The sequence below is a fragment of the Poecilia formosa genome, unplaced genomic scaffold (assembly GCF_000485575.1).
Source record: "Poecilia formosa unplaced genomic scaffold, Poecilia_formosa-5.1.2 Scaffold33, whole genome shotgun sequence".
NCBI lineage: Eukaryota > Metazoa > Chordata > Actinopteri > Cyprinodontiformes > Poeciliidae > Poecilia > Poecilia formosa.
The window spans coordinates 1,930,173-1,950,354 of record NW_006799972.1 but is presented as its reverse complement, the minus strand read 5'-3'; the positions used below and the strand labels follow the sequence as shown (position 1 = coordinate 1,950,354).

At 35.6% G+C, this 20,182-nt stretch overlaps 1 protein-coding gene across 1 annotated transcript in view; it reads right to left on the bottom strand.

Moving 5' to 3' along the window:
• The window catches only part of spon1a (spondin 1a), a 40,872-nt gene extending 21,940 nt beyond the window's left edge, over positions 1 to 18,932 (bottom strand). Inside the window, exons 1-3 of the mRNA XM_007549835.2 lie at positions 18,834 to 18,932; positions 18,328 to 18,450; positions 14,424 to 14,572 (exon numbers count right to left, since the gene is read on the bottom strand). Of these exons, the coding sequence (XP_007549897.1) occupies positions 14,424 to 14,572; positions 18,328 to 18,450; positions 18,834 to 18,846 (285 nt within the window). The 5' untranslated portion in view covers positions 18,847 to 18,932. The remainder of the gene's footprint in view (positions 1 to 14,423; positions 14,573 to 18,327; positions 18,451 to 18,833) is intronic.
• Between the last annotated feature and the right edge of the window lie 1,250 nt (positions 18,933 to 20,182).

The window sequence follows — 20,182 nt, the reverse complement described above, 5'->3', positions numbered from 1 at the left end:
ACCAGATTGTTGATGCACGATTGAAAAAAGGCATCATTAAAAAAAAAAAAAAAAAAAATATATATATATATATATATATATATATATATATATATATATATATATATATATAAACTCAAGTCTCTGTATCATCACCCATCCACTCACTCTGTACATCTTAGAGGTCCAAAACTTATCCCAGGTGAAATTAGGAAGTGGAGGAGCAAACCATGGACCATTTGTCAGTTAACCAAATAACTAAAATGAGACATTTTAGTCATGACTAAAATTAGACATTTTTGTCATTTGGTTGAGTTTGCATAAAGGAGGAGGGAAAATGGAGCATGAAACTTAATCAGGCACATAGAGAATGAGGTAACTGAATACATTAGAAAACTTTCAGCTTCAGAACAAGTTGGACTAAGCATGCTGCGCCACGCTCACGTTGAAAGTTTAGTATATATACTCATTAAATAATCATTATTCATATATGCGCATGAAAGTTATTGCATAAATTAACAGACAGATGCAAAAGACAAGCTTTGAAAAAAAAAAAACTAGCTGCATGTTTTTCATCAGACATTACAATCCATCCAATAAAGGTATGAGCAAAACAGAAAACATAAATGTCGTGTATTTGTAGGCTTTCTGTTGCAAAATGTTAACGTACATGATGATAGTGTTTGACTATGTGATGTGCACATTCACACCCATTAAGAAAGAAAAGAGAAAAGAGTAATGAGGTTTTTAATGCAGTTGTTGTAAAACAATGCATTAAAAATGATAGATGTGATGCAAAAGTTAATAAAATGAGCATTAACCTGGAATTAGCTAATGTTACTGTCATACAAAAACAGTTAATCTGGACAATAAATCACAACCAAGTTTCCAGCCTCTTGCAGAACTCTGTTGTAGACTAATATTAGCAAAGAGCACAGATTAGAATGAAAATGTTTGCTTCTGACACTTCAAAATTAATTGTTATGTATCTTTGGGCAGAAAAACATAAACCCATCCTCACAAAATACAAACTTTGTTTCATTTTTGCACACTTGGCTTCTTTTTTTAAGCATAGCGTTTAAAAAGAGGACAGATCCCGAATAGGACACGGTGAACGCCTTATGGCTTTCAAAGCCAGTGAAAGGTTCTGTTAAGATAAAAAGTTGAGACTCACAGTGCTTCTGTAATATGATTTCATCTGACAGTGGTTCTCAGGAATAATAAATATAATTCACTTCTGAAAAAAAACCGCCCTCATCTCACTTATGAGCCAGAAGTCAACTCTAAGACCAAAAACAACTTGCTCACGAAGTGGCATTGAGAAGAAAAAGGAGAAAAAAATATTAGAAATCAATAACATAGGGAAATTGAAATGCAGTGTAATTTTTTTCTGGAAATATATTTTACATAATGAATACAGTGATTCATCTTATATACATGATATTGTACAATTTGGTATATTTTAATTTCAACCACACCTTTGGTCTTAAAATAAAATGTTTTCATCCCTCAACCACATTTCAGTCTCTTACAAACAATAGATACATGTATGCAGCACTTACTCATTTAGAAATAAAAAAAAAGTTAAATACATTAAATACATCCACTAAGTCATTTTAGTTTATTATTTAATGGAATAATAAAATATTGAATAAAAATAAAATTAAATATTCAAATGTTCTTGTAGGTTTGGGGAACGTGTCAGGACCTCTCTTCTTAGACGGTGGAGATTCAGGATTTCATTTTTCTCCCTCTTTATCATTTCTGCACCTGCTGTATTTATGGTGGAAGGTCACATTTGGATTGTGCTGTGAAACAAATAATGATGTGATGGGGGCACCACAACAAGGTGATTGGTTCCAGTCACTGTCCTACAATATAAATATAAATTGCATATTTACTGCAAAACTCTGCACAGACACATGACATATTTATATCTATGAATATACAATCATGTGTACAGCAGTGACTGGCAGAAACAAGCATGGATGTCAGTGGTACATACAAGACACTAAAAGGATACAAGATATCAGATGTTGCAGTGATTTTATATGCAGTCAGTGTTACATTCTGAGGCATCAGATGGCTTGACTTGCTCTTGAAAACTATCTCCGATTGTTTCTGTTTTATTTTTTTAAATTTTTTTGCCATGTTAAAAAGATCTAATAAATAAACAAAGGTTGATATCAAAGATATCGTGTGGTAATATAAAAAATCAGCTCACAATATATGTTTTTATGTATCTAAGAATATTGTTCTCAAGTCAACCTTGTATGATGAGAAAATGTAATTTTCCAATAACTTGCTTTGCCACTCTTGTTGGCAACAATTGCCACTTAGCATTTGCAATTTATATCAGAGTCTTTTACAGCAATGTGAAGGAAATGTGACACATTCTTTTTTTTTTCAGAAGTGTGAAAATCAGCTACATCTGAGGGATTTCAAGGATAAACAGGCTACACAAGATCCTGGCACAAAATATTAGACGGATTTAAGTCTAGAATTTGATCAGGTCACTCATCAGATTTTGTTTTATTTCCTTCTTAAGGCTTTTTTTTTGAGCCATTCAGAGGGAGGCGAACTTCCTGGTGAGCTGTTCATTATTACCACATAGTTTCATTTTACTGTTATTTTCTTTTGTCTGAAATGCTGTGTTAGTTTAATGGCAGATGCAACACTATCTGTTTAAGATAGAAAATTGTTCATATGTTACATACTCTGATGTAGATATGAATTGCACTTAATTTTTGAGTCTGTTAGGGATATGCATGAGGTTGCATCTGAATCCTTTGCCCTTATCCTACTCTGTCAGTCAGTGTCTCTCTCCATCTGTTTGACCCTCTCATGCAAAGAGAGTCTCTAGTTCTGAAAGTTACCAAATGACATGAAGATCGTAGTGAATTTCAAGCAGCAGTGCTAGGGTGTTATTTACACCGAGCCAGAAAAATCAAGTATCGCCATTTTTGCAAACAGATTTATCAGGTCACCTCATGAATGAAACATTAAAAAATATTTATTAAGATGACTCATTGCATTTGGAGAGCCATATAAACTGCTCATGAAGATTTGAAAAGATATTACCTTATGAACAAGGAGTTTATTATTATTTGCAATTGACCATATTACACTTAGAATTTAAACATAACAGACCAAATCACTGTTAATAAACAGTCTTGACAGTGTTTGATTAGTCTTGCCACAGTCTGTGAAATAAAAATGAAGCAATTCACAGCTGAGTAATCATACAGCTGAATGAAAGGCAAATAGTTTCATTTAAATTTCAGAATCCACATGTACTACCTAGCTGCTTGGTGTTATAGATTCTGTAATATAGATTTCGCTCAATCTCCTTTCCAACCTGTTACTGACTACTTCTCATGGTTTGCACAGCAAAAGTGGGGGGGGGGGAGCTCAAAATGTTGCAAATATTTTCAAACACACACTTTAATCTGCAAAATATTAACTTGCAGACTTGGATTCACAAATAAACATAGTCAAAAGCAACCATGCGCATCAAAAGAAAAGCGATCCAGCCTTGATTACAGACTGATAAGAGGGGGAATCACGATCCAGGAGAATACAGATCCAGAGCTTAGTGAAAGCATTGTTTGATGTTTAGCATTAATCTTAGTTTTAATTTCCATAAACTGTTTTCTCAGACTCATAGAAATTGACAATCCTTCAAAAAAAGATGTTGTTGCATACCCAAAAAAGTTCTGGAGCTAACCCGTAACAAAACCAAAGGATATTTAGCCTGNTTTTTTTGCCATGTTAAAAAGATCTAATAAATAAACAAAGGTTGATATCAAAGATATCATGTGATAATATAAAAAATCAGCTCACAATATATGTTTTTATGTATCTAAGAATATTGTTCTCAAGTCAACCTTGTATGATGAGAAAATGTAATTTTCCAATAACTTGCTTTGCCACTCTTGTTGGCAACAATTGCCACTTAGCATTTGCAATTTATATCAGAGTCTTTTACAGCAATGTGAAGGAAATGTGACACATTCTTTTTTTTTTCAGAAGTGTGAAAATCAGCTACATCTGAGGGATTTCAAGGATAAACAGGCTACACAAGATCCTGGCACAAAATATTAGACGGATTTAAGTCTAGAATTTGATCTGGTCACTCATCAGATTTTGTTTTATTTCCTTCTTAAGGCTTTTTTTTTTAGCCATTCAGAGGGGGACTTCCTGGTGAGCTGTTCATTATTACCACATAGTTTCATTTTACTGTTATTTTCTTTTGTCTGAAATGCTGTGTTAGTTTAATGGCAGATGCAACACTATCTGTTTAAGATAGAAAATTGTTCATATGTTACATACTCTGATGTAGATATGAATTGCACTTAATTTTTGAGTCCGTTAGGGATATGCATGAGGTTGCATCTGAATCCTTTGCCCTTATCCTACTCTGTCAGTCAGTGTCTCTCTCCATCTGTTTGACCCGCTCATGCAAAGAGAGTCTCTAGTTCTGAAAGTTACCAAATGACATGAAGATCGTAGTGAATTTCAAGCAGCAGTGCTAGGGTGTTATTTACACCGAGCCAGAAAAATCAAGTATCGCCATTTTTGCAAACAGATTTATCAGGTCACCTCATGAATCAAACATTAAAAATATTTATTAAGATGACTCATTGCATTTGGAGAGCCAGATTAACTGCTCATGAAGATTTGAAAAGATATTACCTTATGAACAAGGAGTTTATTATTATTTGCAACTGACCATATTACACTTAGAATTTAAACATAACAGACCAAATCACTGTTAATAAACAGTCTTGACAGTGTTTGATTAGTCTTGCCACAGTCTGTGAAATAAAAATGAAGCAATTCACAGCTGAGTAATCATGCAGCTGAATGAAAAGCAAATAGTTTCATTTAAATTTCAGTATCCACATGTACTACCTGGCTGCTTGGTGTTATAGATTCTGTAATATAGATTTCGCTCAATCTCCTTTCCAACCTGTTACTGACTACTTCTCATGGTTTGCACAGCAAAAGTGGGGGGGGGGGAGCTCAAAATGTTGCAAATATTTTCAAACACACACTTTAATCTGCAAAATATTAACTTGCAGACTTAGATTCACAAATAAACAGTCAAAAGCAACCACGCGCATCAAAAGAAAAGCGATCCAGCCTTGATTACAGACTGATAAGAGGGGGAATCACGATCCAGGAGAATACAGATCCAGAGCTTAGTAAAAGCATTGTTTGATGTTTAGCATTAATCTTAGTTTTAATTTCCATAAACTGTTTTCTCAGACTCATAGAAATTGACAATCCTTCAAAAAAAGATGTTGTTGCATACCCAAAAAAGTTCTGGAGCTAACCCGTAACAAAACCAAAGGATATTTAGCCTGTAATTGGCCTCCTACACAGTTCCGCTCAATTCTCATCTCCCCTCAGAGCTACATGTAGGATTTCTTCCATTCAGCTCAACAGAAGGAAGAATGATGATGTTGATTTTCTGTGCATCGTGAGATCTGGGCCACCAATAAACAAAAACATTAATATTACATTATATATATATAATATTACATTCAAACAAAGATATGTTCCATTGTTTCTTTGGTGAATGAAGAAAAAAGGTTGTGTTCTCTTGAAGTACTTTGGACTTGTCATATTCTGGATGACTGAAAATCTACACTAATCCAAATTCCCCTGGGCATACTCCATTGACTTTGATCTTTAACTAGTACAACTCCATCATTGGGGATCAATACCCATGGTATCAGGTACTCTTGGTTGCTGTATAATCAATACATACCTACAAAAAACAAAATAAATGAACAAGATGCAGCTGGATTAACACAAACAGGCATTTAAGTCATTCATATCAACCGCATTGTAACCTGGGTGTTTAATAACAAAAAGATAATCAACGCAAAATCCACTCAGATAAATAAATTACATGTGTTTAAAGAGATATACACTTAAAATCTCACAGAAAGCACACACTAGGTTTCCTGTTGCATTTTAAATTGTACTTTCATCTGGCAGTTCTGATCACTTTAAGCAGTTATAATAACAGTAATATGAGCCAAGGCAGGCATAAAGGTTTTTGAGAGCTTTCTTTTCCAAAACAGGAATATCTCAGCAGTGCTCAAAAAGCTGACTTGACAGCCTGAGAGAACTCTGCCAGCTAATGATTCGTTTTTCATATACACACATATAGGCTTTCATTAAAACTGAGAAAAAAAACAGCAAGCAAAACCGTAAGCAAACAAAAGAGCAATGCCATAAGAAAAGTTGTGATGAGAATCTCTGGACACTCTTTCAGACAATGTAGTGTTTATCTTATTGACCATCGTGGCTTGGGAAGCATGAATAGGGTTAAGATGTCAGTCCTCATTTTAGCATATGGTATGTCTATGGAACTGAGATGAAAAAAAATAAAATAAAATACAATATACTCATGGTAAATAAAAAAAAGAAATGCTAGGAAATTGATAAGATGGTTTCTGAAAAAGAAGAGAATGGTGACAACAGTGAAGCCTGTGAGAAAAAAACAGCCTGTAGCAGACGTGGGTACTATCCTGTTAACATGTTGTCCATCTAAGTGTTTTGCGTCTAGAGGGCAGCATGAGGTAGAAAGAAAAACAGTCTGAAGAAACATTGTTGAGAAGTCCTGCATGGCCCTGAGATGTGTCATTCATCACACTGATTCCTTGGTTGACCAAATGAGAGCAACAATGTGGAGATACAGACACAGAAAGGTGTATTTAGCACATTTATATGTGCTAAATACACATACAAACATACTGCCATTTTGAATTCAGGCAGCGATTAAACAACTTGACCCTTTTAAAGAAGCACTTGTCTTTGAGGCTTTATACAACAAATTAATAATCCAGTGTGAAGAGCTACATTTTTCTTAGTGGTATATTTTAAGTATATTACAGCGTTTTTACTTCCTGCAAATGGAAGCTAAGTTTACATCCCTTTGTTATCAAAAGGAGGTTTGTAAACTCTGTCCTTGCTTGTATTTAACTCTTCAATTTATGTCTTCAAATAGTCTGAAAACATTTCTGTCAAACTCTAAAATATTTAGGTTGGAAAGTTGACAAAATTTGTTAATATGACATTACTACTGCATAAACTTAGGTTCAAATGAATCAGCATTTTCTTCACTCCTCAAGAGGATGCTTCCAGCACTATGTGACCTTTAATATGTGGGGCACTGTGATCTCTTTCAGCATTTACTCCAGCTACAGTCCATCTAATGGGATAGATGTATTGTTTGCATGCAAAACGTGAGTTTGTGACCAAGAAACTTGTATTCAATAAATACTGCCTTCTAAAATTGTGAGGTTATTGGTACACAGACACTGATTAGTCATAATATTTTGACTGACTATCAAATAGTATGGGGAACATAATAAAGCTAAGTAACTAAAGAACTTAGGTTTAAAGAACTTAGGAAAAAATGATGAAATCAAGGAAAATATTTTGAACACATAGAAGATCCTGACACATATTTGATCAAGGAAATTCAAAGGGAATTTAGAAAGTATTGATGAATTTTACCTTGAGCTCATTCGAAAGGCTACAAATGTATGGCCAAACTATTAACTTGTTAATCCTGGTTAGCACTAATTTTCCTTGAGCAAATAGTTTAGTGAATGTCTTCCATTAAGAATATTCACAACAGTGAGCTAACTTCAATTTATGGCTTGCCAGCTTCATTTTGCATTATTTTTTATGTAAAATTGCTGTACATCTGCACCCGGAAAGTAGTCAAGATGGGACTCTCCAATGTTCTTTATATTGAACTAAACCTACTTTATTTTTTTTAGGGTTTCAGTGATGCTCTGCAGCATCAACCAGAAAAGTATAGCAAGTGGTTGTGCTCATAATGACTATGTTTAAGTGATTTAAAATGTTGTATAATCTTGAGTTTATTCTTCCTCTTCCTCCTGCTTCTTTCCATGCAAAGTAATAGTTTCTTTCTACATTATGCAGACAATAAAAGAATTAATAAAATTCACATAATGTAGTGAAAGTTTTATTTTAGATGTAATAAGGAAGAGCACAAGATGATGGAGTCTAGTAAGATAGCAGAAAGCGCTGTTTATAAAAGCAAGTGGTTATTTTTTTTGTTCTTGCCTGTAAGGATATTTGCTGGTTTCGAGTGGTGATCTGCCAGTTTTTATAACTACTAAACAGTCACAATAAGAATTCTACTAAATAGTTAGGTGTGGCAAATTTCTGTGTCATCTAATCTTCACAACAAAGCCAAAAAAACAGTGTTTAATCGTCAAAACAACAAAATGTTGAGGCGTTCTGAAACGTAAGACCAGGCCATTTTTAAAAACCAAGAAATGAGCCAAAGGGGGAAAAAATGTAAAACACAAAAGTGTGTGTTTGTGTGTGTTCTCAGGAACTATGTGAGCCACATTTCCTCTTGTAACATAAAAGAGGCTGAATTTCATTGATGTTTCATACATGCTTTCAGGCTATGCAGCATATAGTGCTCTCCTAAAACCAGCAGCAGTGCAAAAATAATTAGCTGGTCAAGAACTTTAATGAACTGTGAGAGTTAAAAATATAAATTCTGAATGGCATCAAGGTGAGCAGCAGTTTGATTTCAAATAGTTTGATGAGAGACTGAATCTTTTCATGAAATGAGAAATCTCCTGAAGAACATAAAATGGCTCAAAGTCAGTGCAAGTTCCTTAGTTTGCATCTAACAGATGTTTATTTATGGCGGGAGAAAATTATTTCCCTCATATGAGCAAAAGCCTGTATACCAAAAAATATTAAAACAGTGTGAGCTTGAAATAATGTACTGTACTTTTTGTTTGTTACTTTTATTCACCTGAAAACAACAGATTTGTACAACAGGATTGGTAAAATAATCCACTTTTTGACATAAAAAGAACAGAAATTAGATTAAATTCCACTCCTAGTCTATCTTAGATGGGAATCTATAATCTAAAATAACATTACAGTTATCTGTAATGTGGGTGTAAAACATGCCAAGATAATCAACATCTCTACCTTCATGCTTGACAGTCAGTACAAGGTTCTTTTTGTTCTTTTTGTGCTCCTAGAAACAGTGTTTTACTGAGAGGTTAAATAACTGGTTTTAGTACTTGTCTGATCAAATGAGTTTTGCTGAAAGGCTGTTTTGCTTTATCCAGTTTAACTTTATAAAATCGATGTGCACTGACATGTTGTTTTTAGAGAGAATATCTACATATCATACTTATTTCATTTAATCTATTTTTTTTTTATTTTATGAACTTTAACATTTGAATTCTAAACCAAGGTAGATGCAGTCTGAGATGTAGATGAGATCTCTTTTGTTGTCATATTTAAAATCAGCAGACAATTGTACAGGATTGTAATGCTGCAAAAAAAAAAAAAAAACTTGTTTAAAAATGTACTCAAAACTATTCATAGATCTATCTGACATAGATCTATCTGAAATAGCAATCTTAAAAATTAGAATTAAGCAAAACCCATGTGGAATTAATTCCACATGTATAAGCTGAAACACCCATATCTACCCGTTTACTCAGAGTTAAAGACTCAATGTAATCTTTTCTGTTAGCTGTTGTTCTCCTATTTAAATATGGCGAAAATAATCACGCTAATACTAACTGAGCTACACAAAAAGAACAGAATTACTCATTCCCCTCATGTTATTCAGGGATTTACATCTAGTTCTACTTTTAGCAGATTTTGAAAGAAAAAAAAACACACACATAGGGCTCACAGGTGTATTAAGGGGCATCCATATGTCTTTCCTGCCTTTAATCTGCCATTCCGGCTGCGACTGGAGGAGGGTTGGTTGTGCTCTCTAGTGCAGCTGTGCGGCTCACGATATTAGAGGATTCTGTGTGCGTTCGTACTGTGTAATAATGAAAAACACCCCACGCTGCGAGAGGAAATAGGAGATTTCATAATCCGTCTGAGGCCTTGGCCCTGGTTGCTCGTCCATGGAGGGAGTCTCATTAAACTTCTCATTAGTGACACACTGAGCTTCTGTAATGACTAAATGCATATATAAATCACCTCAAACATGAAACGAGGGATGGCAACAATGAGCTCTAGCTGCATCCCGGTGCTGCCTACCACACTGATAAGAGCAATTGTACATGAAAAATGGAATAATATTGCACATCTGTTTACCCCGCAAAGCCTTTAAAAATAATAATAAATAGATGCGTTTCCTATTAACTTTGACGGCTAACCTACACAAACTGTAGTCATGTAGCCTTTCGACATTTAAAAAAATGATTCCTCTGCTTACAATTCAATTTTTTTTTAAATGTGAATGGTCACTTCATGATTCTTTTTATAAAGGAATCTGAAAAAGAAAAAAAAGGTGTTCTTCTTAATTGTCTGTTTTATGACTTAGTAGATAAGTCATAAAACTGAATGACTGAATTGTCAGACATGAGATTAACTTGCATGTCGACCAAATTTTGTTTGGTCGACATGCAAGTATGATATAGACATCATAAATCTACCCTGCTATATCAAATATTCTTTCTTCTTATTACAATACAAATACATTTCAAGACAATGTATGCATAGGTGCCCCTATATACACAATGTAATAAACCCTCCAATTCTAAAAAATATATTGAACCTTGGACATGTAAATTCTTCTCTATGACACATCCGATGGAGTCACAGCAAGACAAATTGCCAAAGCACACCCTGGTCCCAGGTCTGAAAGGATGACAAATCCAAACACGAAATAAAGCCATCACACTCTGAATTGACATAGGTAGGATTAAAACAAAAAAAAAAGGCTGTGCTTGTAAGGGTGTGTGACAGCATGTTTGTGTGGTCTGCATGCCTGCTTGGCTTTACAAATGAAACTTTGTAAGAACACTCGACGATCAGTGCACCCTGTGGCTGGAGAGAAGCTGGGCTATGAATATCAATTTTGCATTCATCACTAGCTGCTCCCCTTGACGCCTTCGCAAAGCGAGTCATCTTTCTGTTTGTGTCAGCACTTCCTAAGCAGCGCTTCACGGCTCAAAGCAGGGACACTCTTTTGCCCAGTTGTCTTCTTACCGCAAGGACAAGGACTATGTTTTACGAGTCAGAAAAAGTAGATAAAGTGAACATGCAAGATGCTTGTTTTAGGAAATATAATTATCCAGTTTTAGACCAACGTAAAGACAAACTTTAAACATGTTTTAAATGAAACTCGTGTTAACTGATTCAAAAAAGGTTAAAGTGTTTTTAAGTGGGTTTTTTTTGTATCATTTAAAAAGTACAGACAAGAGAAACACTGAAATTGAAATCAGTAATATGACAATGAAAATGTAATTTATTATTGATTAATCTTAATTGACTTCATCTGGTAGGAAGCCACCACAGTGCCACGTATGTTTGGATTTATTTTTCTCTTACTAAACACCTTCATTTAAAACCTGTATTCTGTGTTTACTTGTGTTGTCTTTGACTATAGTAATTGTCTTCGAAAAGTGACAAACATGGAAAAGATGTTAATTAGGAGGGCAGACGCTTTCCACACCATTGCAAATGCCATGCTGTCTTTTTAGGGGATTGTCTGTTCTTGTAGGAAAATATTGAAACTAGTCTTCCTCTAACACCAATCTAAGCATTAATGGACACTTTTAAAAACTTATCATATTACAAGTTCACAAACACTGGAGATATTGGTAGAGGAATTCATTCATAAGGGCCTTTTGTGCTAAAATACATTACTTTTCAGTGTTGTTGCCAACTCGATTTATTGTTGTATCTCATAATTAAGTATCAACTGACCATCTGGACATGTAATTTAATGAACCATTAGTAGAGGAAGTGTGGACTCTCTTCAAAGGTAATTTTAGTTCTGTTATTAATAAGCATCCCCCAATCAAGAATCAACATGTAAAAAAAAAAAAAAAATCGCTTCAGCTCCTGGTTCCCCCAAGATCGATCTTCTCTGTTACAGATGAAACCGTTCTTGTGCAGGTTACAGAGTACAAGCACTTTTATTCACAGTTCATTGTCCCTCATCACATTAACACACTTCAAACTAAGGTCAAAGCAAAACTTGGCTTCCTGTACAGAAACCACTCATCTTTTACATTCTCAGCTAAAAGAGCCATTATTGAAATGTGTACTCTTTCATTATTCGATTATGGTGACATAATTTATGCCCACGCTTGCAAAAGAAGTCTTCCAAAAATTGGATACAATCTATTATTCTCCCATTCGCTTTATTAGCAATGACCCTTAAAAAACACAGCACTCACTGTTGTACTCTGAGGTTAATTGACCTTCTCTGCTGTCTCGTTGTAACATTCACTGTCTCTTGTTCATTTATAAAACCCTACTAGGTCTTTCACCTCCTTCTTTAAATCAGCTACTGCAGAAGATTCCTCCTCATGATACAATGCTCACTCCTTCCAACTTATTAAACTGAAAATCCTTAAATGGCTTCTTTTGGCCATTTGTCTTTTTTGTTTTGCGACTGCAATGATTCAAACTTTTATCAAAATACACGACATCTTGACACTCTGATTTAATTTCCTGCTTTGGAAGACAGAGTAAATTACTTTTTCAAGGAGTTGTGTAATTGTTTTTGCAGAATGAACACATTGTCCTTTGTATGTATGCAAATACTGGTATCCTGTCCCCCTCGCTTCCCTTTTAGGTTTCAGGCTAACATTGTATATGAGAAATTGTTCTTAATGTTTTGCCTGTTGAAATAAGGGTTCAACAAATTGACCAGTACCCCCAGTTATCATATACTTATTTCCCAAATTAATCAGACAGCAAATTATGGCTTTAGTTCCCCTTCAGGTTTCTACCAACCATCATCCTACTGGTGAGTAAAATGTCTGCATTGTGTAAAGTGAGATAAAGTTATGTTACTATTGGCCCATTGCTATGATTTCTGAATTGTAGTTACATCACATCTTATATTTTGAGTTTACATGCCGCATTTATAAGGCTTTTTTTTCAATGTGGAAAATCCATGGCAAGTTGGTGATCATAGTGTTTAATATGTAGAAAGAGATTACGGGAGTGTTATTTTTTCTTGTTCCTTATGTCATGCCTTCGCACAATGCGAAGAGAGTACAGAAAATCTAGATGACAACATTAAGGAGAAGCCAAGCAATTGTGAAGACCGGAATCCCATCCAGAATTTGTTGAGGGAATTAAAGAACAGCGTTAAGAAAGTTAAGTCTTCCGATCTCAAATATCCACAATTAACAAACGTGTGCACAACGCAAAGTGTGGACATTTTCTTATAACTTGACAAATTAACAAGGATTTAACTGTGTGTTTGTCAGTGGGATTAATTTAAAACACTTTGACAATACTTGCTTTTGAAAAACACACACACAAGAATATATTATTATTTGACAATGCATGTTTTTAACAGTTATTAGATGAATTAGAATTAGAATTAGAATAGAATTAGATGAATTAGAATCAATCAAGTCCACTGCAATTTCACTCTCGCTTCTAAGGTCAGAGGTAACTTGTATAATGATGTAAGCTTAGAGTTCAAGCTAAATATAAAAGAGTGCATTAACGGCCGTAGGAAAATAGAAACCAACCAAGAAATTTGCAGCTTTTACTGTGCTCTCATTATGTAGTCTAGGTCTTTAGCATCAGCAAAGAATAAAAACTCTGTTGAACCATCTGCTCCTCCAGCATGGGTTATTTTAAGACAAAGTGAGTAAGTCACAAAGAAGAAGAACATGACAGATGAGAGGTGGAATGCCAGAACGTTAATAAAACTAAATAAAATGTTCTGTGTTTATTTGAATCTACGAAACCTTCCCATTTCATACTGAATCAATCTGATAAAATATTAACCCAGCATTTAAGAATTTTAAGGCTCAATTTAATATTTTTTAACTGATTTTCATGTAGAATATTTTACTCTCCATAGCAGATCCAAATGAGGTGGTATGCTTTGTAGTTACTACTACTACTGTATTTGTAAAGCACTTTAAAACAACGACAGCTGTGACAAAGTGCTGCAGAGATAATAATCGATAAACACACAAAATGTGGAAAGGACAGAAAACAACAATAGCAACAGCAGAGGGAAGAGCACAAAGCCAAATAATAAAAATGTTTCTTAAGATGAGTTTTAAAAGTGGATAATGGCAAATCGATCCATAATTTTGGAGCTGCAAGAGTTAAAGCTCTACCTCCTCTGAGCTTCAGGTTCGACCGTGGTACCTCTAGGAGCAGCGGATCAGCTGGAGAGTAAGAGTTAAGCAGCTCAAACAGGCAAGATGGGACAAGCCCATGTAAACATTTAAAAATAAACTAAATAATCTTAAAATCTTATATTTAAATCTAAATGAAGATCTGTAACTAAGGTAACATAGAAGCTTGAAATAACTCATAGGATGGGACACTAATCACTGATTAGCGAACTCATAGGGTTTATTTAGCACTTTTACAAGACTCCTCTACAAACAGATGATTCTTACCTTTTGCCTGATCTCTTCTTCCATTTTGACTGGTGAGCCCAGCTCAGCTACCTGTTTAACACCTTCGCTGGCTAAGCCACCAAATTCCCAGAGCACATAATTCTTTGAGTGGGAGGCACCGATGATGGCTGACCAGTGATTGGTGCGACCTGTAGAGTCAGACAGTAAAATATCTCATTACCTGGATTTCTCAACCTGTTTATTTATTTATTTATTTTACATTAACTTCATTTTTCCTCTTCCATTGTGGTTAGTAGTAACTCTACTGAGTACCTTTAAACGCTTCTTTTATTTTTAATTGACAGATCAAACATCTCATTCTGAAAAAAATATATATATTCGCTGTAATTTGCCACGTGTTATTTATTTCAATCAAAAAATACTTCATTTTTAATGCAAACCTCCTACAGTTATATAATAAATGTCACCCATGTGCCTTTGATTGTCTTTTATCCAAAACATAAGTATGTAGGCTTGAGAAACTGTAAAATCTTGGCTTTAACATCTGTACATGCAGACATAGAGATTATGCAGCTGTGCTGGTATCAGTACTAAGAAACAGTTAGTATTGACAGGATTAATATGACAACATTGGAAACTAAAAATCAGCTGCACCTTCTAAACCAGAACTTCAGAAGATGTGGGGTATTGCTTACCATCTAAGGATTTATTGACAACTTTTTGATGTTTACGGGTAATTTTTGCATCATCCTTGCAGTCTCTGGGATTGAAAAGCAGCCACAACTTTATTGCCCAATGCTTTTACATTCTTTCATCATGCACTCTGCTTTCCTATTATGGCCTTTCCATGTAAGTGACATGTATGCTCTTTAACTACTGCAACATCAAGCACTGGCTTGAGTGTGTGAACTGTAAATCTAGAAGATTTAATTCACACAAGACTGTAGGCCAGGGCGCGGGGGGGCAAATCAAAGAAGAAATACTGGCTGAGCTAGGTTTCCTTGGGTTCACATAAGAAATCAAACAACAAAAAAGTTATTAAAGTCCAACACTTAATTCAAGAGAATACATTTAAATCATTAAATGTAAGCCAATGACATAATACAAACTAACCAAAACTCTAATGCATGAAGTTAATACAAAGTTAGATGTTTAGCCAGCTGGGAGGGAGTAAGACTAGAGATCTAACAAAAAGTGTTGTGTGTTCAACAAACAATTAATAAATGTGGCCACTAGGTGGTGAATCTCAATAGTGCTGCTTTAGGAAGGAGTGACTAAAGTGGCCAGTGAGCAACCAAACAGACATATTGCAAATATGAGAACCACATGAGAACCACTCATGAGAACCACTGACTGAATGAGAATGACTCATTCAGTCACCTGACTGAATGAGTCAGTCAGGTGACATGCATAACAGGTTAAAACTATTTATAAGCAGTAACTCATGGGGTCTGAGTATACATGAATGACCAGCACTTGGACAGTTGATGACAAAAACAAACTTTACTGATTGTTATAAAAATAATGTTAACAAGGTGGTTGATCTAATGGACTTTCTGGTTAAAATGAAAATGTGCAACAATTCAAAATTTGTATTTAGTTGTCTGAACAGCAAAATATTTTTTTGGTTTTATATGTCAAATCCTTGTAAAATAATTCAAATCTACTTCTATTTACAGAGTAACAGGAGCTGTCCTCAGCAGAGGATTAAAAGTATTTTTACTTTTTTTTTTTTATTATCATCATTTTAGTTTCCTGTGACTGGAACTGATGACATTTCAGAGCAGCCTAGACAGATTCTTACCCTGGATATTTTTGAAAACTCTCTGGAGAGAGCTAAAGATTAAAGTGATGGTAATGAGTCCTTTTAACCCCAAAGACATTGAACTCATTCCAAAGATAAATCCACAAAATACCAGTTCAATCAGGCAAAAATCTAGTCAGCAATTATACAAACTGCTAAAATGTCAATCAAGATTTTTCCAGTGATTATCGAGAAGGGCATATCTGTCTTGTCACCCGTCATAAACACAGCTCTTGGGTGAAAGAAAATAATTCTGAACCTAAATCTGCCAGTGATATAAGACATTGTGAGGTTAACTGTGGTTAAGTTGGAGGTGGCTATGGCTTGGCTAATAAAAATGTCAAAAAATGTTAATATTGCATGAAAGTGCAGCATTTTCTGTCAGTTATCTCAGAAAGAAAACAGCCTTCCACATAAAGGTGCACTGTGCATATTCTTTACGCACACTTTTTATGAACAGTTGTGTATCGATTTCATGTATTTCCCATGACAAAATTTTTAATTTCCACACTCCGAATGGAAACTAGCAAGTTTGAGGAGCTAGCCGTGTGCCTAGCCCTATTTATTCTCCACCAGGGCAGCCTCAGCCTTATCAGCTAGGTATCACATACTAAACAGTTTGATGTGAACACCGTTTCCTGCCAAGCAGCCGGGTACTACAAGTACCCGGCTGTAAAAATGTTCAATTAAGCAGACGTGTCTGGCAGGCGTCAGCTTTAAGTTCAAACTTTGAGCATTCTTGGTCACTGGGAAACACAATGATGGGGAAGACTGCTGACTTCACAAGAGAGAGAGAAAAAAAAACTCCTCTTGCAACAACAAGAAATGCAAATTCAAGGTCATGGGTTGGGAAAGAAAAGGTGTCAGAATGGCCATGAGTCTGTGTTTGGTACAACCGAATAACACCGTCCAGTGCAATACGTGCAGTGTTATAATAACTAGTTACCAAGGAAATGACTTTGTGCAAGGAGAAATCAATCTGCAGAGCCCCAAGAGTCAGGATGAAACAGAAGCCACACAGCTTGCCCTCTCCTCCACTAAGTTGATCCATCTATGAAATGTGTGAGTGCACGCATGCACGTGTGAGAGAGTGGATCACACACCAGCTACTTCCTGCCTAGGATAGTGAATTAGGGCTTTCTTCAGTTCCAGGGTTTATCTCATTCCACTGTAATCAGTATATTGATCTGACTGGGGGAGAGGCAGATTTAGACAAGAGAGGCATCGTAAGCTGAAAGTCAATTCACATCCTGATAGTTTGGCTGAAGGTTATATTTGCATCACACCCAACTAGGTAGCAATAGCCTACCACCGATATCACTATTGGTGTGCAAAATAAGTCACATGGTTTAACCATCAAAATCCTTTCTTGGTTTCCACAGAATCATTATCCAGATCTGTTAAGATAAACAAGTTTGGAAAACGGCTACCATGTTTTTATTGTTTGGTACAACACAGATTGACAACCGACACTCTAATAGCTCCAATGTATGCCAATTAGTAGCTACAAAACAACATTAAATAAGTGCTAATCCTGTGCAGTGTAACAGTATATTGCTTATTATCAGAATACATTTATTACTAGCTCAGATAATTGTAGGGTTTCCCCTCTTGTACTGCAAGCCTGGCGGGCTGCCAGGTTTTACCTGCTCTGCTGCCAGGCTAAGCGTTTCTTGTTCTTATTTTAAATAGGTGTTTTTATACACCAGCAGCTCTGACTCATATGCCTCTTTGTTGTGCCCTGCTGCACGCTTCACCAGCAGAGGGTGATTTTATCAACATTTTTTCTTCTAACTACAATATTAATGTTTTGGAATGATCCAGCCAGAGTCCTCAAAATAAATAGAAAATCTTTATAGGGAGCTAACGATTAGATCAGACAGCCTTCTAACCACAAACCACTTGGAACTCATCAACAACAACAAATGGTCGAAATACCAGTGGAAAGATGCTGGTCAGCAGTTATAAGAAGAGTTTAATTGCTGCCATGCACATAACGACTTTTCCCCTGAATATAGAGAAGGATATAAATACTTTTTAAAATGCCATCTTTAGTCAAATGTTAATAAAAACAGATTAGCTACTGATTTTCTTCAATTTTAGATTATATTATAATACCAAGAGTATAATAGTGCTTACGAGGAAAGTCTTTGGGGTGAATCTTCTCTGACCAGTTCCCATAGAAGGTGACTCTGTACTTTGCTGTTCCACAGGCACAGCAATCAAGTAAAGGCTTATCTGTGCCGTCTCCATTCAAGGATTCTGTTCAGAAATGACAAAGCAGAGGACAATGAGATATAAATAACGCTAATAACTATACAGACAAGAGAATGAAGCCCATCATCCAGGAGATGAGTGGTTAACAGAGTAGGAAGCAAGGGGAACGTGGAAATAACATAAATTGTACTGTACAGTTCTTTTTGAGGTGTTGCTGCTGCATGGCAACCGATACCATGCAAAGCCGGGAGAATCATGCAGCTATTCATTATAGTATTTATAACAGCAAACAAGAAATCCCCTGCAGTTAAATTAAAACAGAAAGAAAATACGCACACAAATAGCACAGTGGGGGGAAAAAATCACTACCAGTAGGGCAATAAAAAGGAAACTAAATGTTTAATAAAATGTCAGTAAATTAAGCTTACCTTTCTCACACATTCGCTTGGTCAGTGCACCTTCATCCTGAAAATAGATGATTCTCTTCTGCACAATGCTTGCCCTAAAAGCAATCACAAGAAGAAGAAGGCAGTGAGACAAAATGTTAAGGTAGCTTCAACATTAAAATCCTCTTCTAGCAGAGTAAATAAGTTAACTTTTTCTACAGCACACACTTTTCTTTTTCTTTGCTTAGTATATACATCTGCTGGTAAAGTGGAAGCCTTACATTAAGTTCAATATAAAACAGCTTGCATGTTGGTAAAAAAAAGAAAAGTGAAAATAAAAGTATGAAAACTCAGAAAACAAAATAAGGAATAAGAGTAAATGTAAGATTGAGCTTAAAAAAGAAAGAATGCATTATATTGTGCCAGTCGTTGGAATGAGACGACTGACAGGCCAAAAGTAATGCTCCTAAAAAAAAAAGAGGCCTGGCAAAGGGGAGGTTTCCCAAATTGAGCTGTCTCCGAATCTTGTTCCACTCTGTGGTGGGGAACGCAGGTCTAAGGGGGCTCTTGACATGTAAATTGGTCAAAAGAAATTCCCAGAGGCCAAAGGACTTGAGAAAACAACAACAGAAAATAAGCCTCCAGAGACCTGAATTCTTTACAAACGCCAGTCTTGGCTGCAGGAAAGTTTCCATGGGGATAAACCCTGACAAGGAGGAGGTGATGATGGTACCACAGGAGCCAGATGGGCTGAGTCCAGCTGGACTCTTTCTTCGTGAAGACGACATTGAACTGTGCCATGGCGTGTAAAGCCACTATCTATCTATCTATCTATCTATCTATCTATCTATCTATCTATCTATCTATCTATCTATCTATCTATCTATCCATCTACATAAGTGCAATAACAAGCATCCCTTTACCGTTCAAACACAACATAAATAAAATATGTTTTTCATGTTATGTTACAAAACTCTCATTTTAAATAACATATGAAAAATAAATCTATATTTACCCATATATGTCACCAGCCCATCTCACCTGCACTACTATAAAATATATTATTGCCGCATGTTTCTATATACAGTTTATGGACGGCCTCTCACGCTCTGGATGAAATGGTTAAAGGTAAGCATCACCCCCACCACATCTCTAATTGTTCACGCTTTAATTCAATCTCACCCCAATTTCTCATATCTCCATGAGGAGGAGGAGCAAGCTCTGCCTCACCGCTTGCCCACTTTCCTTGGCTGGTCAGACAATCAGGAAGAGTAATGCTTATTTAACATCCAATTTAAATTCTATCTCACTTTTTTTTAGGATCCACACCACCACCGATTGCAATCATCCCGAAAGAGCACTGATTTCCGTGTGTGTGTGTGTGTGTGTGT